Source organism: Trachurus japonicus, chromosome 3 (assembly GCF_045865225.1).
Source record: "Trachurus japonicus isolate A0001 chromosome 3, Traja_1.0".
NCBI classification, from domain to species: Eukaryota; Metazoa; Chordata; class Actinopteri; order Carangiformes; family Carangidae; genus Trachurus; species Trachurus japonicus.
This window is the reverse complement of record NC_140909.1, coordinates 4578191-4601011: the sequence shown is the minus strand read 5'-3', so window position 1 is coordinate 4601011 and position 22821 is coordinate 4578191. Positions and strand designations below refer to the sequence as shown.

At 41.7% G+C, this 22821-nt stretch overlaps 1 protein-coding gene across 1 annotated transcript; it reads right to left on the bottom strand.

Annotated features, from left to right (window-relative positions):
* Positions 1–1101: 1101 nt before the first annotated feature.
* On the bottom strand, positions 1102–21976 carry ercc3 (excision repair cross-complementation group 3). Its single transcript, XM_085805637.1, has 15 exons — positions 21852–21976; positions 20597–20799; positions 19789–20025; positions 18683–18732; positions 17622–17757; positions 14106–14282; positions 12383–12587; positions 8471–8785; positions 6462–6646; positions 5644–5846; positions 5454–5550; positions 4588–4705; positions 4367–4485; positions 2969–3118; positions 1102–1823 (listed from the first exon to the last, which is right to left on the bottom strand). The coding sequence occupies exons 1-15, from the start codon at positions 21877–21879 to the stop codon at positions 1686–1688; spliced, it is 2361 nt and encodes a 786-aa protein (XP_085661763.1). The 5' UTR covers positions 21880–21976; the 3' UTR covers positions 1102–1685.
* Positions 21977–22821: the final 845 nt, after the last annotated feature.

Sequence of the window (22821 nt, the reverse complement as noted above, 5' to 3'; positions counted from 1 at the left end):
GACCAAACACTCTATAGAAGTGATTGCTGTCGGAAGATACAACTATTTAAGACTTAGATTAACACAAACATTCACCTGACTTCTGCTTTAATCACTGCTTTTAAACTTCATCACCATCCTTCCTGACAAATTAAAGCTCTGAGCTTAAAAAATGGACATTTTTTTTTACCACCTGGTTATAAAAACACCAACACAGGGATATGAATCTATTAGTGAAACAGCTTCTTTCTCTCACCTCTTTTAATCTCCATCTTTTCCCCTTTTATCTTCCAAGCCAGGAGGTTAAGCCTGAGGCCTGCTGAGGACACACACACACACACACTCACACACACATACACACACACACACACACACAGGCTGAGCTACCAGGCCACAGACTGGGCCGCTGAAGGGGGGAACCAGGGCCGGTGGTCCAGCGGAGGGTGGCTGGGCAGAGGTGATGATTTTCCCACACTCACCATTTTTGGCAGCTTGCACACGGCACCAGGCTCGAGATGGATGGATGTTTTGTTTTTTTTCTTTTTTTGGAATATCTTCAAGTCATCAACAAGCAGAGGAAGTGGACCCCTCTCGACCCCCCTACCCCCTACCCAACCCAACCAAACCAAACCGTCAGCCCCTCTCTATCCCCCTCTCCAGCTTCCACTCATGCCAAGTCCTGAAAAGGCTCCAAGTTTTCATCCATTCAGTCTTCAAGTGATCTGAAGTATTTTCTCCTCTCAGCCAAACCACAGGAACTGTTTACGAGTTTGTTTATTTATGCGTTTGCCTTTTTTACCCCCCCCCCCTCCTCTCTCTCTCTCTTTCATGTTGCGGCTGTGTAAAGATTCATTTTAATAATCATTGACATTAATCTCACCCTCCTGCAGTTCCTCATCTATGAAACATAAGAGCTTCACTTTCTCATCATCTCTTCTTGTGAACTTTGTGATGCGACACCTTTCGATATGTCCAAAACTTTAACTGTATATACATAAAAAAAAAGAAAAAGAAAAAAGGAAATTACAAAGAGATCTCTTTTACTGAAGCCATAATTAGGAAGAATATACAGTAAAGGAGGAAATTCCAGATCAAAACATACATGCAGTATTGATGACCAACCAACAGATCTGTGATGTTTTAATGTGTCGCCACATTTACCAAGAGCTGAAGTATAAATATCCATTTCCTCATCAGATATGTTTCTGAGTGAAGCAGATAAGACACAGGTTATTCCATCCACAGCTGATCTTTACTTATTACTTTAAATGCAAACGTTGCTTCTCTGTCGCACAGATTTCTACTTTCACCTACCGTCTTCCTCCTCACAGATGATTTAGCCTGAATATCAATATATCAATACCTGTTAGATTCAGTGCCATAATCAACAGAACAGATATAAAAAACTGAACGACTGAATGTTTCCTTTAACAGTAGTCGACACTTTGACTTCATCCGCAAATGTTGTGCATGGCATGTAGGAGTTAGAGGAAGTTCAGCCGAGTCCTGCAGGCACCGATCCTGATCGCTGCGTCCTTATCAGATGAACCGCTCACACAGGAAGAAACGTCCAGTGCATCATCATCATCATCATTACATCAAGATAAAGTTATCAAAAGTTCGGTTTGGGAGGGGCGGGAGGGGGGGGCGTCGCTGTGTCCTCCAGACCAGCTGGACTGTCCAGACCTGCAGCAGAGTCGGTGAATCTACTTCCTGAAGCGTTTGAACAGCGGATGGACGCCCTTGGCCAACGCAGCGTTCTTGTTGGCTCGGCTCTGATACTCCATGTAGACGGTGTCGTCGGCCCCCGACATGGAGCTCATGGTGCCCGGTCGCCGCGAGAACTGACAAGGGACAAGAAAAGAAAAGGAGAAAAGGGTCTCAATGTTTCTGATGACTTGTCTGATGATGAGGATATGTATATGTACAGGCAACGGCGTATTTTATATATACACAAGCCGATGTGCTGAAACGTACATTTTTCTGGTGTTCTGATGATGTTAAAATGAATCTCTTCAGAGCTTACTGTACTCCCCTCCCCTCTATACTGCCCCCTTGTGGGTTACGTTCAAAAAGGCAAGCATTCGCAAACTTCAAGGGATAGTTCACCCAAAATTCAAATCTCGTTATCTAGTACTCCCCCTCATGTGGACTAAGGGCTGGGAGAAGTTTCAGAGTCCTCCGTGGCTTCTCTGAGTTCCAGCGGGGCTCCGTGCAGCACTGCATGTCCATATGACGGTTGTGACCGGGGCTCACTTTCCTTCGTCCAAAAAGACACACCAAAAAACATCCAAATACCTCCATGCTGCTCGTCTGTAATGTCCCTCTTGTATTGAAGCCCCGACATGAGAAATTGTTCCAAAAAAAAACTTAAATAAGTCTATATTTCAAGCTTGTTTGTAGGCAAAGCAGTGAACTGAGACACTGGGAGCTTCCGCTACAAACAAGCTTAAAACATAAACTTATTTAATTTTTTTTGGAACAATTTCTCATGTCGGGGCTTCAATACAAGAGGGACATTACAGACGAGCACTATGGAGGTATCTGGATGTTTTTTGGTGTGTCTTTTTGGACGAAGAAAAGTGAGCTCCGTTCTCAACCGTCATATGGACATGCAGTGCTGCACGGAGCCACGCTGTAACTCAGAGAAGCCACGGAGGACTCTGAAACTTCTCCCAGCCCTTAGTCCACATGAGGGGGAGGAGATAATGAGAATGAAATTTGAATTTTGGGTGAACTATCCCTTTCAGGTTGCCTATAACGATTGCCTACGAATTTTGATGGGAAAACCTAGGTGGTGCAGTGCGAGTGAGTTATTTTGTCAAGTGCGAGTAAATACATTGCAACCTTAGTCTAATAATAAAAGTCTATCTATCTATCTATCTATCTATCTATCTATCTATCTATCTATCTATCTATCTATCTATCTATCTATCTATCTATAATACAGAAGCACAGATGATTTTTTAAGTTAGTCAGAAGTCCTCACCTGTGGCCGACCGCCCACCTCGCCCATGACCACTTCCTCCTCGGCGTCCAGGTCCGAAGCAGCCAGGACTTTCTGCAGAAGCTGCTGCTGATCTTCTCTGCTGGAGAACATCAGGTCCTCTTCCTCCATACCCGCCAACTTTGTGATGACCTGAGGAAGACGAGGAGGAACACGCAAACTCAGACACAGGGTTTGTAAATGGGACAAGAATGAAGAGTGACATAAATGAAAATCAATTATTCATAAAAATGAGAATTAGTCACAGATTAGTTTAAGACAACTGTGTTTGTCTTAATTTCATGGCTAAAAGTCTGAAATAACTGTTATTAAATATTGTTTTGAAGTTTCATTTACTTTCCAGTTATTTTATCATTGGATGTGAAGCCGTGTTTCTCTAAATCACACAAATAACTTTGAACCTTCTGCTGATCTAAACTATAACTCTAATCTCTGTGCATGAAAGATGATTTTTTTTTTCTGAAACCAGGTTGTTTTCTGTCCCCAGAATCTCTCTCAGGTTTCTCTGTTGTTGAATCTTGGACCACTTTGCCCTAAAATCCCAGCCAGACTAGACTAGATGTAACCGAATACGTCTGAATGAATAAACAATATCAGGATCTAACTCGCCTGGGGGGAAGTCAGTGTGTTCACAACAAAAAGATAAAAGAAAATCCTGATTAAGTCATTTAACCCTCCTGTTGTCCTCCTGGGTCAAGGAAGGAAGGACGAAGGGAAAGAGGGAAGGAAGGAAGGAAGGAAGGAAGAAAGGAAGGATGGGAGGAAAGAAGGAAGGGAAGGAAGGAAGGGAAAAGGAAGGAAAGAAAGATGGAGGGAGGGAACAGATTAGGTCAATGAAGGAAGCAGAAGGATGGATGAAGGGAAAGAAGGGAGGAAGGAAGGAAAGAAGGAAGGGGGAAAGGACTGTGGAAAGAAGGAAGGGAGAAAGGAAGGAAAGAAGGAAGGATGGAGGGGAGGGAACAGATTGGTTCAAGGAAGGAAGCAAGGAAGATAGTAAGGAAGGGGGAAAGGATTGTGGAAAGAAGGAAGGGAAAGGAAGGAAAGAAGGAAGGAAGGAAGGAAGGAAGGAAGGGGGAAAGGACTGTGGAAAGAAGGAAGGGAAAAGGAAGGAAAGAAAGATGTTGGGAGGGAGGGAACAGATTTGGTCAAGGAAGGAAGCAGAAGGATAAATGAAGGGAAAGAAGGGACGAAGGAAGGAAAGAAGGAAGGGAAAAAGGATTGTGGAAAGAAGAAAGGGAGAAAGGAAGGAAAGAAAGATGGCGGAAGGGAACAGATTGGGTCAATTTGACCCAGAAGGACGACAAGAGGATTAAATAACCCTTTGTTGTTGTTGTTGTTGTTATAAACGGACACCATGCTTTCAGCCAGTGAGTGAAGCACCTTGAAGCTGTAGCCCTGGTCCACCAGGAAGCGCTGCCTCTTGGTGGAGTAGGCCATCTCCTGTGTGTCCTGAGACACCAGAGAGTAGAAGTAGGCGTTGTACTCCTCTGCTACCATCCCTAAACACGCAGACAGACAGACAGGTGGGGTGAGAACAGCTGTAGACAGACGATAACACATTTATCATGATTTAATGTCTTTTTTTGTTTTGTTTTTTTAACCTTTCTTGGCTCGTAAGACTCTGCCGAGCCTCTGGGCTTCCTGTCTGCGGGACCCGCCATGGGAGGAGATCTGGATCAGAACATTTGCTTCTGGCAAGTCGAACGAAGTGTCTCCGACCTGTTTGGTGGCAGAGACGTAAAACACACTCACACAGTCAGTCAGTCATACGATATCGCTTCACAGTATCACAATATTATCTCACCGAGCCAAGACGAAAGTAGTACAGTCTGTGTAGAGTATTAGGAATAGGGCTGGGACGATACGCTTTTCTCCCGATTCGATTTAAATTGCGATTCTACGATATTGCCGATTCTCTCGATTTTTAGTCTTTAGCATTTTTAACATTTATCTGCACACAAATACTGTAGAAGCCTATAAATTAATATACTCCATTATAAAGTGAACTTAAACCCTTTTCAACACCTGGACTCTCTGCATGTAAAAAAGGCTAACAAATGCACACTGCACAATATTTCAAAAAATCGATTTTTGAAAAAAAAAAAATCGATTTAAAAATCATCAAAAAGGATATCGCGATATTTATGTGAATCGATTTTTTTCTCCCACCCCTAATTATGAATAATAATAATAATAATAATGATGATCAAATAGTACTTTGATTTTGATTTTTTGATACATTTAATCCAATTATTATCGGACAGAAAGGGCGAGAGAGAGGTAGATGGAGCGACCGTAGCAGCCGTGCTACGACGACTCAACTACTGTATGAAGCAGTGAGTTGTGATGGAAAAACTGAGCCGAGTAGAGCCGTTACTGTGTGATGGAAAAGGGCCACATGGTGCGATTGATTCCTGCTTCACAGACAGTAAATCCTCCACAGAGCAGAGCAGAGCGGCTGCTTTACCTTGGAGATGAAGATGGTGTTGATCTTGGGATTGTGCTTGAAGTTCTGTAAGATCTGCATACGCTCCCCCTGAGAGGTCGGCCCGTAGATGTACGGCCTGACGAGGACGAAGAGAGGAAGAGTTTAAAACATGTAAGAGAGGTCATAAACATAAAAATATGGTTGTGTGGTTGTATGGTAAATGAGCTACTTGTTGAGGCGGATGGCGTATTCCTTCAGGGCGAACACGTTGTCGGCAAAGACGATGATCTTGTCGTTGCGGCGCTCGTGGAAGCGGATGAGGAACTGACACGCTCTGAACTTGTTGGGGTTCATGGTGTAGAAGAGGATTCGCTTCTTGGTCTTAATGGCCACGTACTCTCGGTAGAACTCCGGGGACATCGGGCACCACACCTGAGAGATTAAGGTCACACGACGTTGGTCAGGCCATAATGGCAGTTATATATGCTAAACACAATAAAATTATATAGAAAGTAAAATCATTGACACATGGTGAAGTTGCCGTAAGAACAAGAGAAAATAAAAACTCTGCGGCCTTTATCATCTTAAACCATCAAAACTGTTACACGATTATGAATAAATAAAGAGCTGATCTATAAATATATATATATATATTTATATATATTTACACTATATCTATTCCTGATTCCTATATATTCTTTACATATTATAATATATGTAATTTTATTTATTGTGAACTTTTGTCTGTCTCTGTTGTATTCATTTTTTCTCTACTTTATAATGTTTTTGTGATGTTTGTATTTCTCTATGGAACGCTTTTGAGTCTTGAATTGAGAATATAAATGCCTATAGTTGATCATTTCAATCAGAACTGTCAGAGTTATGTAATATGTGGGTTTAAATGACGATGTACTTGTTTACAAAGAAGTCACTTAGTTTGTTGAATCGTACACCTCGGGGTCTGACTCTCGTACATAAGACCTGCTCTCATTTAATAAATCTGATGTTTCCGTCCTTTAATCGTATTTCCTGGACTTCAGGACTCACCTCTGCACACTGCACTTTAGCGATGTAGCCGTTGTTCTGCAGCTCCATCCAGTTGGCCTCAAACAGCTTAGGCCCGATGAGGAAGTTGAGGTCCACGATCTTGTCGTCCTCTCTGACCAGCGTGGCGGTGAGCCCCAGTTTACAGTGAGCCTGGACGATGGTCAGGACACGACGGAACATCTTGGCTGCAGAGGAAACACACAGAACCAGGGAACGTCAGCGTGTCGATTCATCTTTATAAAACAGAAAGGTGAAATCCTGCGATCTGATTGGTTGTTAACCGTGGTATAATGAGCATATACCACGGCTACTATTCTAAAGCCTTATCACAGCGTAGGCTATCACTCCGCCTCAGGCACGTATGACTGGTATGAATGGAAGTTGTTGTCATGTATCCATGACAACGGACTGTTGCAGTCTGTAGCAAAAGACAGCTGATGTTTTTACGATGTTAAAAAACGGACTAAAGTAGTTGAATTGACATGTTTAAGGTGAACTTTGACCTCCAGAGGGTTAACAATGGTAGAGGGGACTGAGCAGTGACTTTCACCTGAAAAAAAGCGGAGGAAAAGACGAGATGCAGAGCTACTTGGAGCTAACGTCTGGAGAGGTGGGACTATTTTTTTCACAGTGAGGCTGTTTTATTGAATAATATGTATTTCTGGTTGAATAAAACTACATGAAATTGATTGCGTATCCCTCTTTCATATTGCCTTTATTGGTAACCGTTTTATAAAAGCAATATATCACTCCAGTCTGCGGTATATGCTCATTATACCACGGCTAAGGGGCGTTGTTCGGCCCGAAGCGGAGGCCCATATACCACGGCCTGTCGTGATATATTGCTTAAATAATCCACAATATCACACCATAAATAAGCTTGAAAAAGCAGTGAAATATTCTGCACATGTTTCATCGCTCAGTGGGGGCCGGTGTCGTCTTTTATGCTGCAGTCTGTTTGGAGCAGCAGCTTGTCTGACATGAGCACAAGGAGAACTGGCTCTGAAAGGACCGGGGCTGTGCTTGTTGGCAGTGAGTCTGGACTCTCTCTCGGGAGGACTGTTGTGGAGAGACGAACGATGCGGCCATGTTGGACAACACCAACCATCGTCTCCACAGCATTCTGGCCGGAGAGAGAAGCAGCTGCAGCCAAAACATCTCATCTGGGACTGAGCGCTTCAGGAGCTCCTTTGTCCGCACCACAACCCGGCTACACAGCCCCACACAGCCGAGGGTGACGGCTCATGACCTGCACTATTGAACTGTTATAGTTTGTTTTTAAAGGGATAGTTCAACATTTTGGCAAACTGACCCATTGCCATAATCCCTATAGTCATAGCAGTAGGTTCGTTACCTTTATTGGTCGGTGCAAGCTGTTTTTAGAACGGCAGAGCAGAGCCGCGAGCTGCTCAGAGCTACACTACGGAGGCTCATTATGGGATTTCTTGGTTTCCATACACAATCCAACAACTCCAAAACCCTCTGGTGGACAAGTTGTGACCTGCACATTCACCACGCTATGAGATAATAACACAACGTTACCACACAGAGTTGTTTTGGAGGGAAATACAGAGACTGCTTGATGAAAAACAGTCCCTGAAGGCAACGTGCATCAGTGGTTTTGCATGAATTTCCCTCTAAAACAACTCTGTGTGGTAACGTTGTGTTATTATCTCATAGCGTGGTGAATGTGCAGCTCACAACTTGTCCACCAGAGCGTTGTGGAGTTGTTGGATTGTGTATTTGATGAGTTTGATGAGGGAAACCAAGAAATCCCATAATGAGCCTCCGTAGCGTAGCTCTGAGCAGCTCACGGCTCTGCTCCGCCGTTCTAAAAACAACATGCACCGACAATTAAAGGTAACGAACCTACTGCTATGACTATAGGGATTATGGCAATGGGCCAATTTGCCAAAATGTTATAGTAATACTTAAAGGGACAGTTCAACAACTACTGAGCTGCTGGACACTTGACTTTCACCCTGATTCGTCTGTTGGGTTCTTCTCACCGGGGATGGTGTGCACCTCATCCAGGATAATGAGCCCCCACTCTTGGCTCCGCATCCACTCCATCACGCGCTCCGCCTCCCAGGAGCGCTTGGTGGTGTGGCCCAGCATGGAGTAGGTGCTGATGGCGATGGAGCAGCCGATGGGTTTGTCTTTGGCGTCGGAGGTGAAGCGGCAGATCAGCGAGTCGTCGATGGTCGACCACATCTTGAACTGGGCCTTCCACTGCTCCACGGACACCGAGGAGTTGCCCAGCACCAGGCAGCGTTTACGCACCGTGCACGCCGCCGTCACGCCCACCAGAGATTTGCCAGCTCCTGGAAATCAGAATAAGGAATATATGTTTGTCTTATATCATTTCATAACCTTTATTTAAACTCGGAGATATATTGAGGAGTAACCTCATTTACAATATTGATACTTATCAGTAGGTGACGTCACGGTGCGTTCCACCTGGCCGCCGCCATGCTGGGTACCGAACACTGAGTTAACCTCTATTAAGATCAGTGCAGCCACATCCTCTCTGACCAGAAGACTGCTGCCTGATGTAATTTGGATATGGATATCTCTCATTTTGATGGCCTTGCCTTGAAAGCACACACCTCCAGCACCTTTCTGCTGAGACGATCTTTGACAGCGCGGTGCGCCGCTCTCTCTCCCGTTAAAACTTAATCTAGCTCACCCAGCGGACCTCTCTCTCTCTCTCCTCGTCTCTCTCTCTCTCTCTCTCTCTCTCGCTCACTGTCTCTCTCCTGTTACTTATATGTGTTTAACCAAATACACGAAAAGCCAAATCAAATCAAAAATGCGTAGCCCACTTCTTTTTTCTTTTTTAACTCACAGACATTTTCATAAAGTAATAAAATATCTGGACATTTTGCCATCGTTAACATTGAGACAAAAGGCTGCAGGAATGGAAGAAGAATTCGGCAAATCATCTTATCACGCAAAAAGGCACAACAAACAGGTTTTGCACAATGGTTTGCACAAATAAGTCTTAATATGCGCAACACCTTCTCATCACAATCCACGCCATCTACACAGCTACGTTATCAGCTGTTATTAAAACCCAACTCATCAGGACGCGATGACCACCACTCACATTAAACAAACCGTTAACTATTAATCCACACTCAAACCGAGGCAGCAATCTGTACTCAACAAGCTGTTATTACAAGGTTTACAACAGATATGACAGACAACCTGGGCCGTGTGTGTGTGTGTGTGTGCGCGCGTGTGCGTGTATAAGAAAGGGAGGGAGGGAGGGAGGGAAGGAGAGAAAGTAGGTAAAAGCTGCTAGCTGTTAGCTACCGTAGCTCAGGCGTCGGTCTCCCGTCAGGTAAAAGCTGCTGTTTATTCCTCAGATGAAGCTCATGTTGAGGCTCTCCGGTACAGTTATCCATCACTGCTGTTGAATTAGCCGCTAAACTGCTGGACGCTAAAACCGAGGGGGCGTCTGTGTGTTTACAATTCACGAAAGCAACGTGAACGTACGTGCCGTTCACACTCAGTAGAGTGAGGCAGCCTCCCTTGGCGTACATGTCTCCCAAGCTGTTTAATGACGGTAAAAAATGAAACAGAAAGTAAATATCCTGCATAGTTTCTCTTTTCTGTGCTGCGCTGATCAGAGCGGCGTCCCAACCTAGTGTATTTTACTTAGCAACGATCTGTTAAACAGGAATAACAGACTGTTAAATGCAAAATCAAGATGTAAATAAATATCAGAAATATCAATAAATTATCGGAATACGATATTCAATAGAGCCATGTAATAAAAAAAGGTTTATCCACTATTTTTGTGAGATTTGATGTCACAGCCCATAGACTGCCTTTGGAAGTCGGTACCCAAGATGGCGCTGTGACCGGCTGCGAACGCTGTGTGACGTCACGTGATATCTATCAATAGCCGAGATGAAACACAAAACACACAAGGACAGAAGACAAGACATTTGAAACATACAAAAACATAACAGAATACCAGAATATAAATTGAAACATAGTTAAAAGCACGAGCAGTTAGAGGTTAAATAAGATGTAGTTATGGCTTTAAATTGTCCCATTGATAAAAGTGAGGTAAGTTTCAGATGATTCTGCAGAGTGTTCCAGGTTGTAGGTGCAACAGTAAGAGAAGCTGGTTTTTCCAAGTTGGGTGTTAACAGAGGGAACCTGCAGTGTGAGCCGGTCTTTTGAGCGTGTGCGATAGAGACCTGCATTGAAAGATACTAGTGAGTTAATATAGGATGGTAAGAGACCAGTAAGAGCTTTAAAAATAAATAAAATCCAGTGTCGATCACGCCTGTTAGATAGTGAGGGCCATCCAACTTTGGAATACAGGTCACAGTGATGAGTTGTAGCTGTCGCCAGTAATGAACCTCAGGGCTGAATGATAAACGGTGTCAAGTGGATGTAAAGTTGCAGCTGATGCATGCCTGTATACGATGTCTCCATAATCTAAAACTGACATAAAAGTTGCTTCAATAAGTTTCTTCCTGCAGTGAAAAGGAAAAGATGATTTGTTTCTGTAAAAAAAGCCTATTTTTTGTCTTAGTTTAATGACCAGATTAGATACATGATGTTTGAAGGTGATTTTGTCGTCGATCCAAAGTCCAAGATATTTATATTCAGAAACTCTTTCAATAGCTGTGCCATTAATTGTGGAGATGATTTGCATATTGTAAGTGATATTTTTTGATTTAGTGAAGAGCATAAATTTTGTTTTACCTGCATTAAGAACCAGTTTGTGATTATTGAGAGCAACTTGTAAGTCAGTGAAACAGTGCTGAAGCGCTCGAATAGCAGAGTGTACAGAGTCAGAAATGCAATACAAAATAGTGTCATCCGCGTAAAGATGAATGTTACAGTCAGTTACAGTAGTTACAATGTCATTGATATACAGTGAAAATAAAACAGGGCCAAGGATTGAACCTTGGGGTACACCTTTTGTGATATTTAAAAAGTTTGATTTGACATTACCGAAGGTCACACATTGCTGTCTGTCTGTGAGGTAACTTTGGAACCATTTAAAAGTAATGCTATCAAGTCCGATATTGAGAAGTTTGGTTAGGAGTAGTTCATGGTCAACTGTATCGAAGGCTTTTGAAAGAACGATAAAGAGCATTTTTATATTTCTGTATTTGCATATTTTTTTTGTTACAAATGCTACTGTAACAACCAAATGTCCCATGTGTGTGGGATAAATAAACAGTTTAATGTTAATTTATGTTAATATATATAATATTAATATAATACAAATAAAAATATAATATGTACAGAACTGTCATTGAATTAGTGCACATAGAAATAATAAATTAATAAAAAACACTTTCACCTCTCTGGACCCCAACTGAATCGATTTGATGCATACAACTTTTAATTTTATTTCATCTAATTTCTTAGTGAGCACACTGGGCATCCTTTATATATATTTATCTGTTGTTTTTATTGTTATTATTCATTTTTCTCTTTTGCCTCCCTTTATATTATATATTTGAGTTTAGTGTATTTATTTCTCTTCCTCTTCTCTATATTTATGTACCTATTTATCTTCACCTACTTATTAATTCTCTTTGCATTTATTTTATTTGTTTAATATTCTTTCTTTTTGTCTCTCCTTCTTTGTTCTTCTGGGATTTTCTTTTTCTGGTTCTTTGTTCGAATGTACCATATTTAAAAAATGGTAGAAAACAGCTGTGGAATAACTTTACATCTTGTATTGATGCTTGAAATAATGAATGAAAGGAGGAATAAAATAATTTCTACACACAATATTTAGACCACAAAAAAGTAATTATGGTTAATGAGATGCTGCAGCAATATAAAAGAAAAATCTGGGCACATATATCTGTGTATATTTCTGCCCTTTCTCTCATTCAATGCTTTATGTTTACTGGTGTGTAGTGAAGCAGCCGTCTCACCGCAGGGCAGCACGATGACCCCGGAGCGAGCTCGTCCGTTCCCGAACATCTTGCGCAGACTCTTCTCCTGGTACGGCCGCAGCACGGCGGTGGGCTTCAGGTCGATGTTGATGTCCGGGTTGACCGTGTCGTTGCGGAAGTCGTACTCTGCTAGGAGAGGATACTCCAGCTGGATGCAGCGCTTCTGCAGCTCTTCAATCATCTCCTACAACAACAACAACAACAACAACAACAACAACAACAGGGAAACAGAGAGATGAGCTCATTGGAGAGGGAACGTTTTAGTTTGGAATAAAACCACAAAACTGTCAAACTGTGGCTTTAAGCAAACTAATATTAAAACATACCATCCACAGTCCTGTTTTACTTCAAGCACCAAACCGATGTAATGTCTCTGTTTAATTTCAAATCATGCACAATCATTTTACTACTAACCATTTTATAAAGCATTGCACATCATTTAAATAACTATACTCTGTGTTATTCAATATATTTTAAAAGTTTGATGATCATTCAGATAGACAAATAAACAGATACAGCTGTTAGTTAATCTGGCAATCCACTGCAAAACTAAATGATTAATCTGATGGATACATTTGAGGAAAAAAAAGCAATTCAAACCAGACAGAAATTTGGTTTAAGGCATGATTTTAAAGCCCCTGTACAGACTTTTCATTTGGTGTTGATTTTGGCGCCCCCTGTGGACGAAAGCGGCGGAATGAAGACTGCATTTCCCACTGTCATGAAGACGTTTGTCTGGCCGGCGCGTGTAGATTTGTTTTGGACAGGTCGGAAAGAAGACGGGACTTGCTTCTTTTTGTTTTTAGCAGCGTAATGTATCTATTGGTATCGTTTCGTCAGCGGTCCGACCCGACCATGCCTTCCAGAGGTCTAGAACTAGACTACGTAGAAATAGCGTATCTTCACACTGATGATGGGCTCATTTGCTGTTGTAGGTAACAGACACATCAGCAGAAAACAGAGACTTTTGCGTATCCAGTTAAAGGGATAGTAGCATTTTTTTAAAGTGGGGTTGTATGATATAGCCACTAAGTACTTTAATTGCAGTAGAAGACTCTCTGCACTCCTCCCGTTAGCAACGCCAGCCCATAATAGCCCTGCCCAGAGATTTACAACATACATTGTTGTGAATGGACCCAAAGAAACGGCCTATTTCTAAAAGAGGTTTTACCTGAAAAAAAAAAAACACAGTTCCATTGTTCGCTATAATATAATTTTTTCCAGCCCTTCAAAGTGCAGGAAAAACACAGTTTTTATTTGGACCTAACCAACTGCTGATCGGCGGGCGCTAACCCTGGGCGGAGGGATACGTGAGTTGGTTAGGTCCAAATAAAAACTGTGTTTTTCCTGCACTTTGAAGGGCTGGAAAAAATTATATTATAGTGAACAATGGAACTGTGTATTTTTTTTTTTAAAGTAAAACCTCTTTTAGGCCGTGAAAATAGGCCGTTTCTTTGGGTCCATTCACAACAATGTATGTTGTAAATCTCTGGGCAGGGCTATTATGGGCTGGCGTTGCTAACGGGAGGAGTGCAGAGAGTCTTCTACTGCAATTAAAGTACTTAGGGGCTATTTGTAGATCATACAACCCCACTTAAAAAAAATGCTACTATCCCTTTAAAAGCTCCGTACCGGGGCTTTAAAGTAATGTGAAGTACGTGGAAGTGAAACAGCACAAAAAAAAAAGAAGTCAAATCTGCACCTGGCGGATCTCGAAGGACACCGTCTGAGTCTCCTCCTCCTCCTCCTCTTCTTTATCCATCTGCTCGTAATAGCTGAAAATGTCCTCGGGGACCTGCTGGGTGGACGACGGCTGTCCCTCGCTGGGCGGCTGAGACGACGTGGAGGCAACTCCCTTCTCCTGGACAGACTTGGAGATCTGTCAGACACACAGACAGAGGGACGGACATCTGTTATACGTATGACCGGGGGGGGGTTCAGAATTATTTCCCAAATGTGTCTCATTATTGCTTTTCAATTACAAGGTAATGTGATTGAAAAGCAAAACTACACCCAGGCAGAAAATCCCAGAGGGATCCATCTGCAGGGACAAAGAGCTCCAATCCAAACCAGAAGTCACAACAACCGAACGGGAAGTCACAACTGGTCTTCGTGTATCTTGTTACTTATTCGCTGCTGCGTTCAAACAGTAGATCGAAGAGACAATACGAGGATACCATAGATACAAAGTGATGGAACGGTAAGAGAAAGAGTGTTTTAATTATCATCTATCTGAAAAATGTGACGTGCTATCTAAGATACAATATTTACAATTAATAGTAAGTGTAAATCGATGAAACATTAACATGATCACTTGATCAGGTGATTATTTTAGGCTTTGAATTGCAAACATCTCAGTTTTACATCCTGTATAAAATCCTGAAAAAACTTTTAGAGTCAGTTAACTGGTAAATTAACTGCAGTTATGGTAAATATGTAACTGCAAAATCTGGCAATCAAAAAATATATTCTGATATGGAGCAGCAAATGGCAAATTTAAAAAAAACGAAAGAAGATCAACTTCCGGTATGGACCTCCTCTTGGAAAATCCTGCTTTCCCTGCCACCCCAATTAGGGTCGGGAATCTTTTACTGTCTCGCGATTCGATTCGATTCTGATTTTTGCGGCTACGATTCGATTCAAAACGATTTGATTCCTAATGATTTCTGCTTCGGTCTATCGGTGTGCAAAGGATCCTCAGGATCTACTCCAGTCTGCTTTACAAGACAGAATGTGTGAAGTGTCTTTTTCACATTTATTGAGTTTTAAACATTTATCCATGCTTAGATGGAATTGTTGAAACTGTTATCATTATATATTGCTTAAGTAACACTATTAAAAGTGCCTCTTTATTAAAAGTAGTGCAGTTAAACATGCTGCCTTTTAAATTCTAAGGAAATGGAGGCCAACAGCCAGCAGATTTGTTTCACTTGTTTATTTTTTTAAATCGATTTTGGGACATTTTATATCGATTCTGAATCGTATTAAATGAGAATTGCGATTTTTAGGCACACCCCTAACCCCAATGTAGGTCAAGGTTTCTTTATTAATACCAGCTGGTAAATTAGTTGTGCAGACAGGCACTCAGCAATCCCAGTATAAAAAACAGCCACACAGACATCATGACACATAAATCACAAATAGAAAAAGACAATATAATCAAAATACATGGTCAAAGTCATAGGAATAGAAATAGAAAAGTGCTTCTACATAGAAAAGTGCTTCTACACTTTTACACTGTCAGTCCTGGCCCTGAGACCCAGCTCTCCTGCTCTCTTCCACAGTTCCGACCAATCTCCTCCGAAGCTTTAGCTTCTCTTGTGGCAGCCTCCAAGCCCACTACTAGTACATCTGACCCTCTCCCATCTCCCCTCTTTAAGGAACTCTTTCATATTTTAAATAGTCCCATACGCACCAGCCTGAACCAGTCTCTCTCCGAGGGATTTGTCCCTTTAGCATATAAATCTGCAGTCATTAAGCCACTACTCAAAAAACCCAACTCTGACCCACTGGTTCTTGCCAGTTATCGACCCATCTCCACTCTTCCCTTTGCATCCAAACTACTTGAGAGAGTTGTTGCCGGCCAGCTGACTGATCACCTTCGCACTAACAATCTTTTTGATAAATTTCAATCTGGCTTCCGCTCCTGTCACTCCACTGAAACAGCATTGACCAGAGTCATTAACGATCTGCTAATCACAGCAGACACTGGGTCAGCATCTATACTCCTCATGCTTGATTTAAGCGCAGCATTTGACACCATAGACCACACCATCCTTCTTCATAGATTGGAACACTGCGCTGGTGTCCAGGGGACGGCGCTTTCATGGTTCCGCTCCTACCTGTCTGACAGAACCCAGTGTGTCAACTATAATAATTCTCACTCCAAATGCTCTAGTGTAAGGTCTGGTGTACCCCAGGGTTCTGTCCTTGGCCCTCTTTTGTTCTGTATTTACCTGCTTCCTTTAGGTAGGATCATTTCTGAATGCGGCATTAAATATCAATGTTACGCGGATGATATCCAGCTGTACATGCCTTTACGGCCCAATGACACCTCCCAGTCCCGTAACTTTGAGGCTTGTATCAGCAAAATTAAAACATGGATGAGTCAAAACCTCCTCATGTTAAACACTGCCAAGACCGATTTAGTTGTTTTCAAATCATGTAATAATAAGCAGATGTCTCCATCCTTCTGTTGTACTGTTGATGGTTGCACGATTATGGAAAGTCCACATGTAAAAAATCTAGGAGTCACGTTGGACCCCTCCCTATCATTTCAGCTTCATATCAGGGAAATCACTAAATCAGCTTTCTTTCACCTTCGTAACATCGCCAAAATCCGCCCCGTTCTGTCCCACAACGCTGAAATTGTCCTTCATGCTCTAGTATCCTCCAGATTAGATTACTGTAACGTTCTCCTCTCCGGTCTTCCCGCCTCTACAACTCATAGCCTTCAACTTGTACAGAACTCAGCCGCTAGAATACTGACCAAAACCCATAGACACAGTCATATAACTCCAGTCCTGAAATCTCTCCACTGGTTACCGGTCCAGGCCAGAGCTGATTTCAAGGTCCTTCTCCTTACATATAAGGCATTGAATGGCCTGGCTCCATCATACCTGTCTGAATTACTCATACCCTATATTCCACCCCGCCCTCTCCGCTCTGTAAATTCTCATCTTCTGGTTGTTCCCACAGTCAATAAAAAATCATTTGGTTATAGGGCCTTCTCCTACCGTGCACCCTGCTTATGGAATAGTCTCCCACTACATGTCAAACAATCCACTTCCACCGTAACTTTTAAAACACTTCTTAAGAAGCACCTTCTTACTCAATGTTTTGGAAAAATTTGAGTGTCCTATTTATCTCCCTGTACGTTCTTTGCTTGTCCTCCACAGTAGGCTATGTTGCCTATTTGGCCTGTATTTTTTCTCCTGATCATTTATTGTAAACTGTTGTGTAAAGTGACTTGCTATTTCTATTATTGTAATTAATTTTGTAAAGTGTACCGAGACCATGTTGCACCATGGTGATTTTACACTTTAAATAAACTAAACTAAACTACATGTCCCTACGGTCAGCTAAGTTCAATATGAACAAGATCACCGTGTCGCTTTACTATTCAGCATTACAATTGTTGTGGGTATGAAGCTACTTCTGTACCGTTTTGTGCAATGTAGCTGCATGATCTACTGATGGAAAACACAGCGTGACGTACCGCTGACTTGCTGTGGACGACTTCGGTGATGAGCTCGGTGTCGCCTCCATCTGCGTTGCGGAGACGACACTCACGGATCACGTTGTCCTGCAGAAGACGCTGGATCACGTCGGGGAAGGCGCTCTCAACAAAATACCTGAGGGCAGACAGGTGACGTGGTTGAAGAAGGACACAGAGGAGCTGATTAAAGGATAATTGCCGTTTTTTTACAATCTGGACCTTATTTCTAGCATAAAATCCGATCATTTCCTCCCCCAGATAACTTTGGTGTCATTACAAATCGTTCTGACGAAATTATCTCCAGCCGAGAGCCGCGTAGCAGAATGGAGTCTACAGCCTCTAAATAACACATTATCTGCAGAGAAACTCCTTCATTTCACCAAGATTTAGTTCTGATAGGCTAGTGCTATTCCCCTCTGAGTCCGGGGTTAGCTGTTATCAACATCCGGGGTCTGTAGGTTGACCTACTGACCTCTGACCTGGATGATGTCATCTCTGAGCTTGTTGCTAGCGCTAATGCTACGGTTGGTTTCCGCGTGTTTCTGACTTGTCAGAACAAAATGAGCAGCTGGATGAAGTTCAGCTTCCACAGGCTTCCTCTCCTCAACCTGGACTCACTAAAGCTCCGGCTAGTTGAGATAAAAATGGACCCGAATGCCGAAGCAGAATGATTATTATCAGAATGAGCCGCGCTGCGTGGCGCTCAGAGATGACATCATCCAGGTCAGAGGTCAGTAGGTCAACCTACAGACCCCGGATGTTGATAACAGCTAACCCCGGACTCAGAGGGGAATAGCACTAGCCTATCAGAACTAAATCTTGGTGAAATGAAGGAGTTTCTCTGCAGATAATGTGTTATTTAGAGGCTGCATTCTGCTGCCCTGTAGACTCCATTATACGGATATACGCGCCTCTCGGCTGGAGCTCATTTCATCACAACCACTTGGAACGACACCAAAGTTATCTGGGGGAGGAAATGATCGGATTTTATGCTAGAAATAAGGCCCAGATTGTAAAAACTGTAATTATCCTTTAATGATGCAAAGGCAAAGGGAACTCACCTGTTGTGTTTGAGCACCAGCTTGACTTTGCCGTAACTCACAGTGCAGAGCTGAGAGACAGAGAGAGAGATTAAAAAAATCAGTGAAATTGTGCACACAACTTTAAAGGGATAGTTCGCCCAAAATTCAAATCACACTCATTATCTACTCACCCTCATGTCGACTAAGTAAATGGTAAATGGTAAATGGACTTGCACTTATATAGCGCTTTTCTAGTCACTCGGACCACTCAAAGCGCTTTACAATGTAATGGTCGCATTCACCCTTTCACACACATTCATACAGCACTGTTCGTAGACAGGCTTTGGGAGATAATCATTCACACACATTCACACAGGGCAGGTGTGGGTTCAGTGTCTTGCCCAAGAAGGACACTTCGACATGCAGACAGGGGGAGCCGGGAATCGAACCACCTTCCGGTTAGTGAACGACCCGCTCTACCACCTGAGCCACAACCGCCCGACTAAGGGCTGGGAGGTTTCAGAGTTATCCGTGGCTTCTCTGATAGCAGTGCATGTCCATATAACGGTTGCAAATGGATACCAACTGTCTTCGTAACAAAAAGACACACCAAAAAACATCCAGATACCTCCATGCTGCTCGTATGTAATGTCCGTCTTGTATTGAAGCCCCGAAATGCGAAATTATCCCGAAAAAAATTAAATAAGTCTATATTTCAAGCTTGTTTGTAGCGGAAGCTCCTCTTCCCGGTTCGTCAAATTTGGACGAACCAGGGTCTGTCCTCTTTGACGAACCGGGAAGAGGAGCTTTGAGAAGCTTCCGCTACAAAACAAGCTTGAAATATAGACTTATTTAATTTTTTTCGGAACAATTTCACGGCTTCAATACAAGAGGGACATTACATACGAGCAGCATGGAGGTATTTGGATGTTTTTTGGTGTGTCTTTTTGTTACGAAGACAGTTGGTATCCATTTGCAACCGTCATATGGACATGCACTGCTACGCCGAGACCCCCTGTAACTCAGAGAAGCCACGGAGGACTCTGAAACTTCTCCCAGCCCTTAGTCCACATGAGGGGGAGGAGATCATGAGTGAAATTTCAATTTTGGGTGAAATACAAAACAGCCGGACCTCTCAGTCTGACCTTAATAAACTGCACGATGCCGTCGGGTACGGACGTCTTGCTGAGTTTCTGCAGGTACTCCACGATGTCGGACGTCTGCAGGCCCACGCTGACCGCTGCGTACAGGGAATAGGCCGTCAGCTTGTACTCGTGGATGTGGTTGGGTCTGCACACTGGTTCTGCTATGGCCACCAAAAAATCCTGGGCGTATCTATACACCGGTGAGAAAGCTTCCAGGAAAATGTGTCCATCTGGAGCCTGGAGGAGAGACAAAAACAACAAAACATGTCAAAGAGCTTTGTTTTCATTTATTTTATTTTAATTTAATGATTTTATTTATTTGTTTTTATTTGATTTTACTGTGTTTTATCTAGTATCTCTTTTATCTCACTGATTTTAATTTTTGTTTTGTCGTATTTTATTTTATCTTATTGTGTCCATTCTTTTATTGTGCTTCTGTTGTGTTACTTATTGTATTTTTATCTTGCTGTGCAGCACTTTGGAAACCTTGCGTTTGTTTAAAGCAGAAGTAAGGTGAATGTTTGTGTTGATCTAAGTCTTAAATAGTTGTATCTTCCGACAGCAATCACTTCTATAGAGTGTTTGGTCTGAAACACGGGTCTGTCAGTCACTCTGCTCTGCTCTGAGCCCAGGAGAAAACTTTCCTTGTATCCTACAACCTGCTAACTCCATCTGCTGACAGGAAGTTAGACAAAACCACCGGATCGCTTACTTCTGCTTTAAATCGTGCTATATAAATAAAATTGGATTGGATTCATTGATAAAATCATCTCAAGGGAGGAGATAAAGAGTCCAAACACGTCTTTACCACCCAGAGCGGCCGTGAAGAGTGGTCGTTCTTCAGCAGCATCTGAGAACGATAATCTTTGGCCCCGTACTCGTCCAGTTTAGTGCTGGACTCGTCCACCTGTTTCCCCGCAGCGGCAGGTATGGCCTCCTGAGACTCGCCGCCCGCTGCCGCCTCATCGTCATCCTCCTCCTCCTCGTAGAAGCGCTTCTTGGGTCTCTTCTCTGTGGTCACAAACAATAACACAGGAATATATTATCAGTGTATAAATAGTATAACTAGTTTTGGTATTCAAACACAACCGATAACATCAATCACTGCCCATGTTAAGATTCAGTTACAGTCAGCATGTGTCCTAATGTGGGAGAATAGTGTAAAATCATTGACTTTGATAAAAGGAAAAGGATCATTTAACCCTTTATTTTGGCATTCCCGTCTTCGTTACAGTAGTAAAGGGTATTTCAGTCTTTTACCGCCACTATTTTTTAATGCATTTTATTTTGTTGTTAATCAGTAGTGGTGATTAACACGTTTATTCTGACAGGACTAATGCTTATTATTAATTTATCATAACACCACTTGCCACTGTGTGCAGCAATTTCTTACCAGGCAGATGAACTAATGGCACAATTTGTGATTTAGGCAGCTATGAACATATTAATACAACGTAAAGACAAAATTTGATTCAGTGAGAAAAGCCGATCAGTTCTCAGATCTAAATCCAACCAGCACATTTACTCTGTGGTCTCCTCCTCTAGCTTTACCTCCAGCCACTAGCAGGCTATCAGTCAGCTGATTGAAGAGAATGAATGATAAAGAATTATATGGCTATCACCATATTTCTCTTTTTTACAGTTATATGATGTTTAAAATGGTTTGTTGCTCTTGTGGCTGACCAATTATAACCGGTTATATTGGCTGGATTTGATTTTTGAGGGGGTTATGCCTCTTAATACAAAACAACATTTCAATTCACTCACTACAACTGCTACTATACAGCTTTCTGGTTATTTTTGACTTTTTGCTTTTGTAAACATGGCTTTTGACATAACAATGGGTCATGTCCCTGTGTGTCTGTGTGCTAAAATACGCTGTGTGCTGGATTATACACGTATTTCAGTCAATACGTCTTTGAAATTATTATTTTTCTAAACATTATTTGGACATTTAAGGCTCTATATATTACTCATCTCTCACAATCATGATCCACATCTGAGCAGCAGCTAGCAGCTAACAGCTAGCTAGGCTACTTTAAAAACACAACGTTACAACTCACCACGGTCTCCTTTATCCTTTTTACCCATCTTGCAGATTTTTAAATGAGCAAATTCTTTCAAAACATGTCAGATTTTATCTTCATAACCAGCCTGTTGTCCTCCTGAAACTCCACAGTGATGAACTGAAGTGCGTGGAGCTTCAGTTCACTGGAAGAAGGCGACAGTAACGTTACTTTTAGTGAAGCTAACATATTGCAGTATTGACTTCCGGTGGCCTTCAAAATAAAAGAGGGTTGAGGACGAAGTAATCCGCTTTATCAGTTGGGGGGGAAAAATACTCAACTATACAAGCAGTGCGCTAAAAAAAATAGTTTAACTAGTTTTAAATTTACATGTGCTGCTTTTATCCTTTAAAAAAAAAAAACTTTATTGATAACAATATACATAACAAAAACTGTCGAGCCAGGGGAAGAGAGAAAATAAATAAAGGTATAAAAACATATTAATTAAATACAAATTTCTGCAAAATAGAGTTTCGTTTTTAAAGCTTTTGGTAATTGAAGTCCATTGATATCGGTGCTGTATTGATAACGTTCCTGCAAAAAAGTGGAAAATTTGGTTTACTGTTAGTCCTTTTTTTTGTGTGTATGTGAAATTTACCTAAATATAAAACAAGCTGTACAAAAAAAATAAAATCATTTTCCATTTTGTTATTTTCAAAGTAAAACAAAATGTCCTTTTCGTGTAGTTGTAGTGAATGTCCAGTTTTGTTTTCAATAAAATTTTGTACATTTAATCAAAACATCTGACAATATAAACAATGAAAAAGTAAATGTGTTATAGATTCTGCTGCTTTTATACTTTTTTTTTTTTTTTTTAACTTTATTAACATTTATATACAGAACAATACTGTTGTGCCAGGGGAAAATAAAAAAAATATATATAAATATACAAAGAGTTTATGCTTACCATGTATATATAATAAAAATAAAATATATATATATATATATATATGTATATATAAAAATA

Excerpts from the sequence above, each read along its gene's own strand:
- ercc3 (XM_085805637.1), bottom strand. The coding sequence starts at position 21,879 with ATGGGTAAAAAGGATAAAGGAGACCGTG. Across the intron at positions 20,800-21,851 it reads AAAGGATAAAGGAGACCGTG|AGAAGAGACCCAAGAAGCGC; the intron begins GTGAGTTGTAAC and ends TTGTGACCACAG. Across the intron at positions 17,758-18,682 it reads CTGGTGCTCAAACACAACAG|GTATTTTGTTGAGAGCGCCT; the intron begins GTGAGTTCCCTT and ends GTCTGCCCTCAG.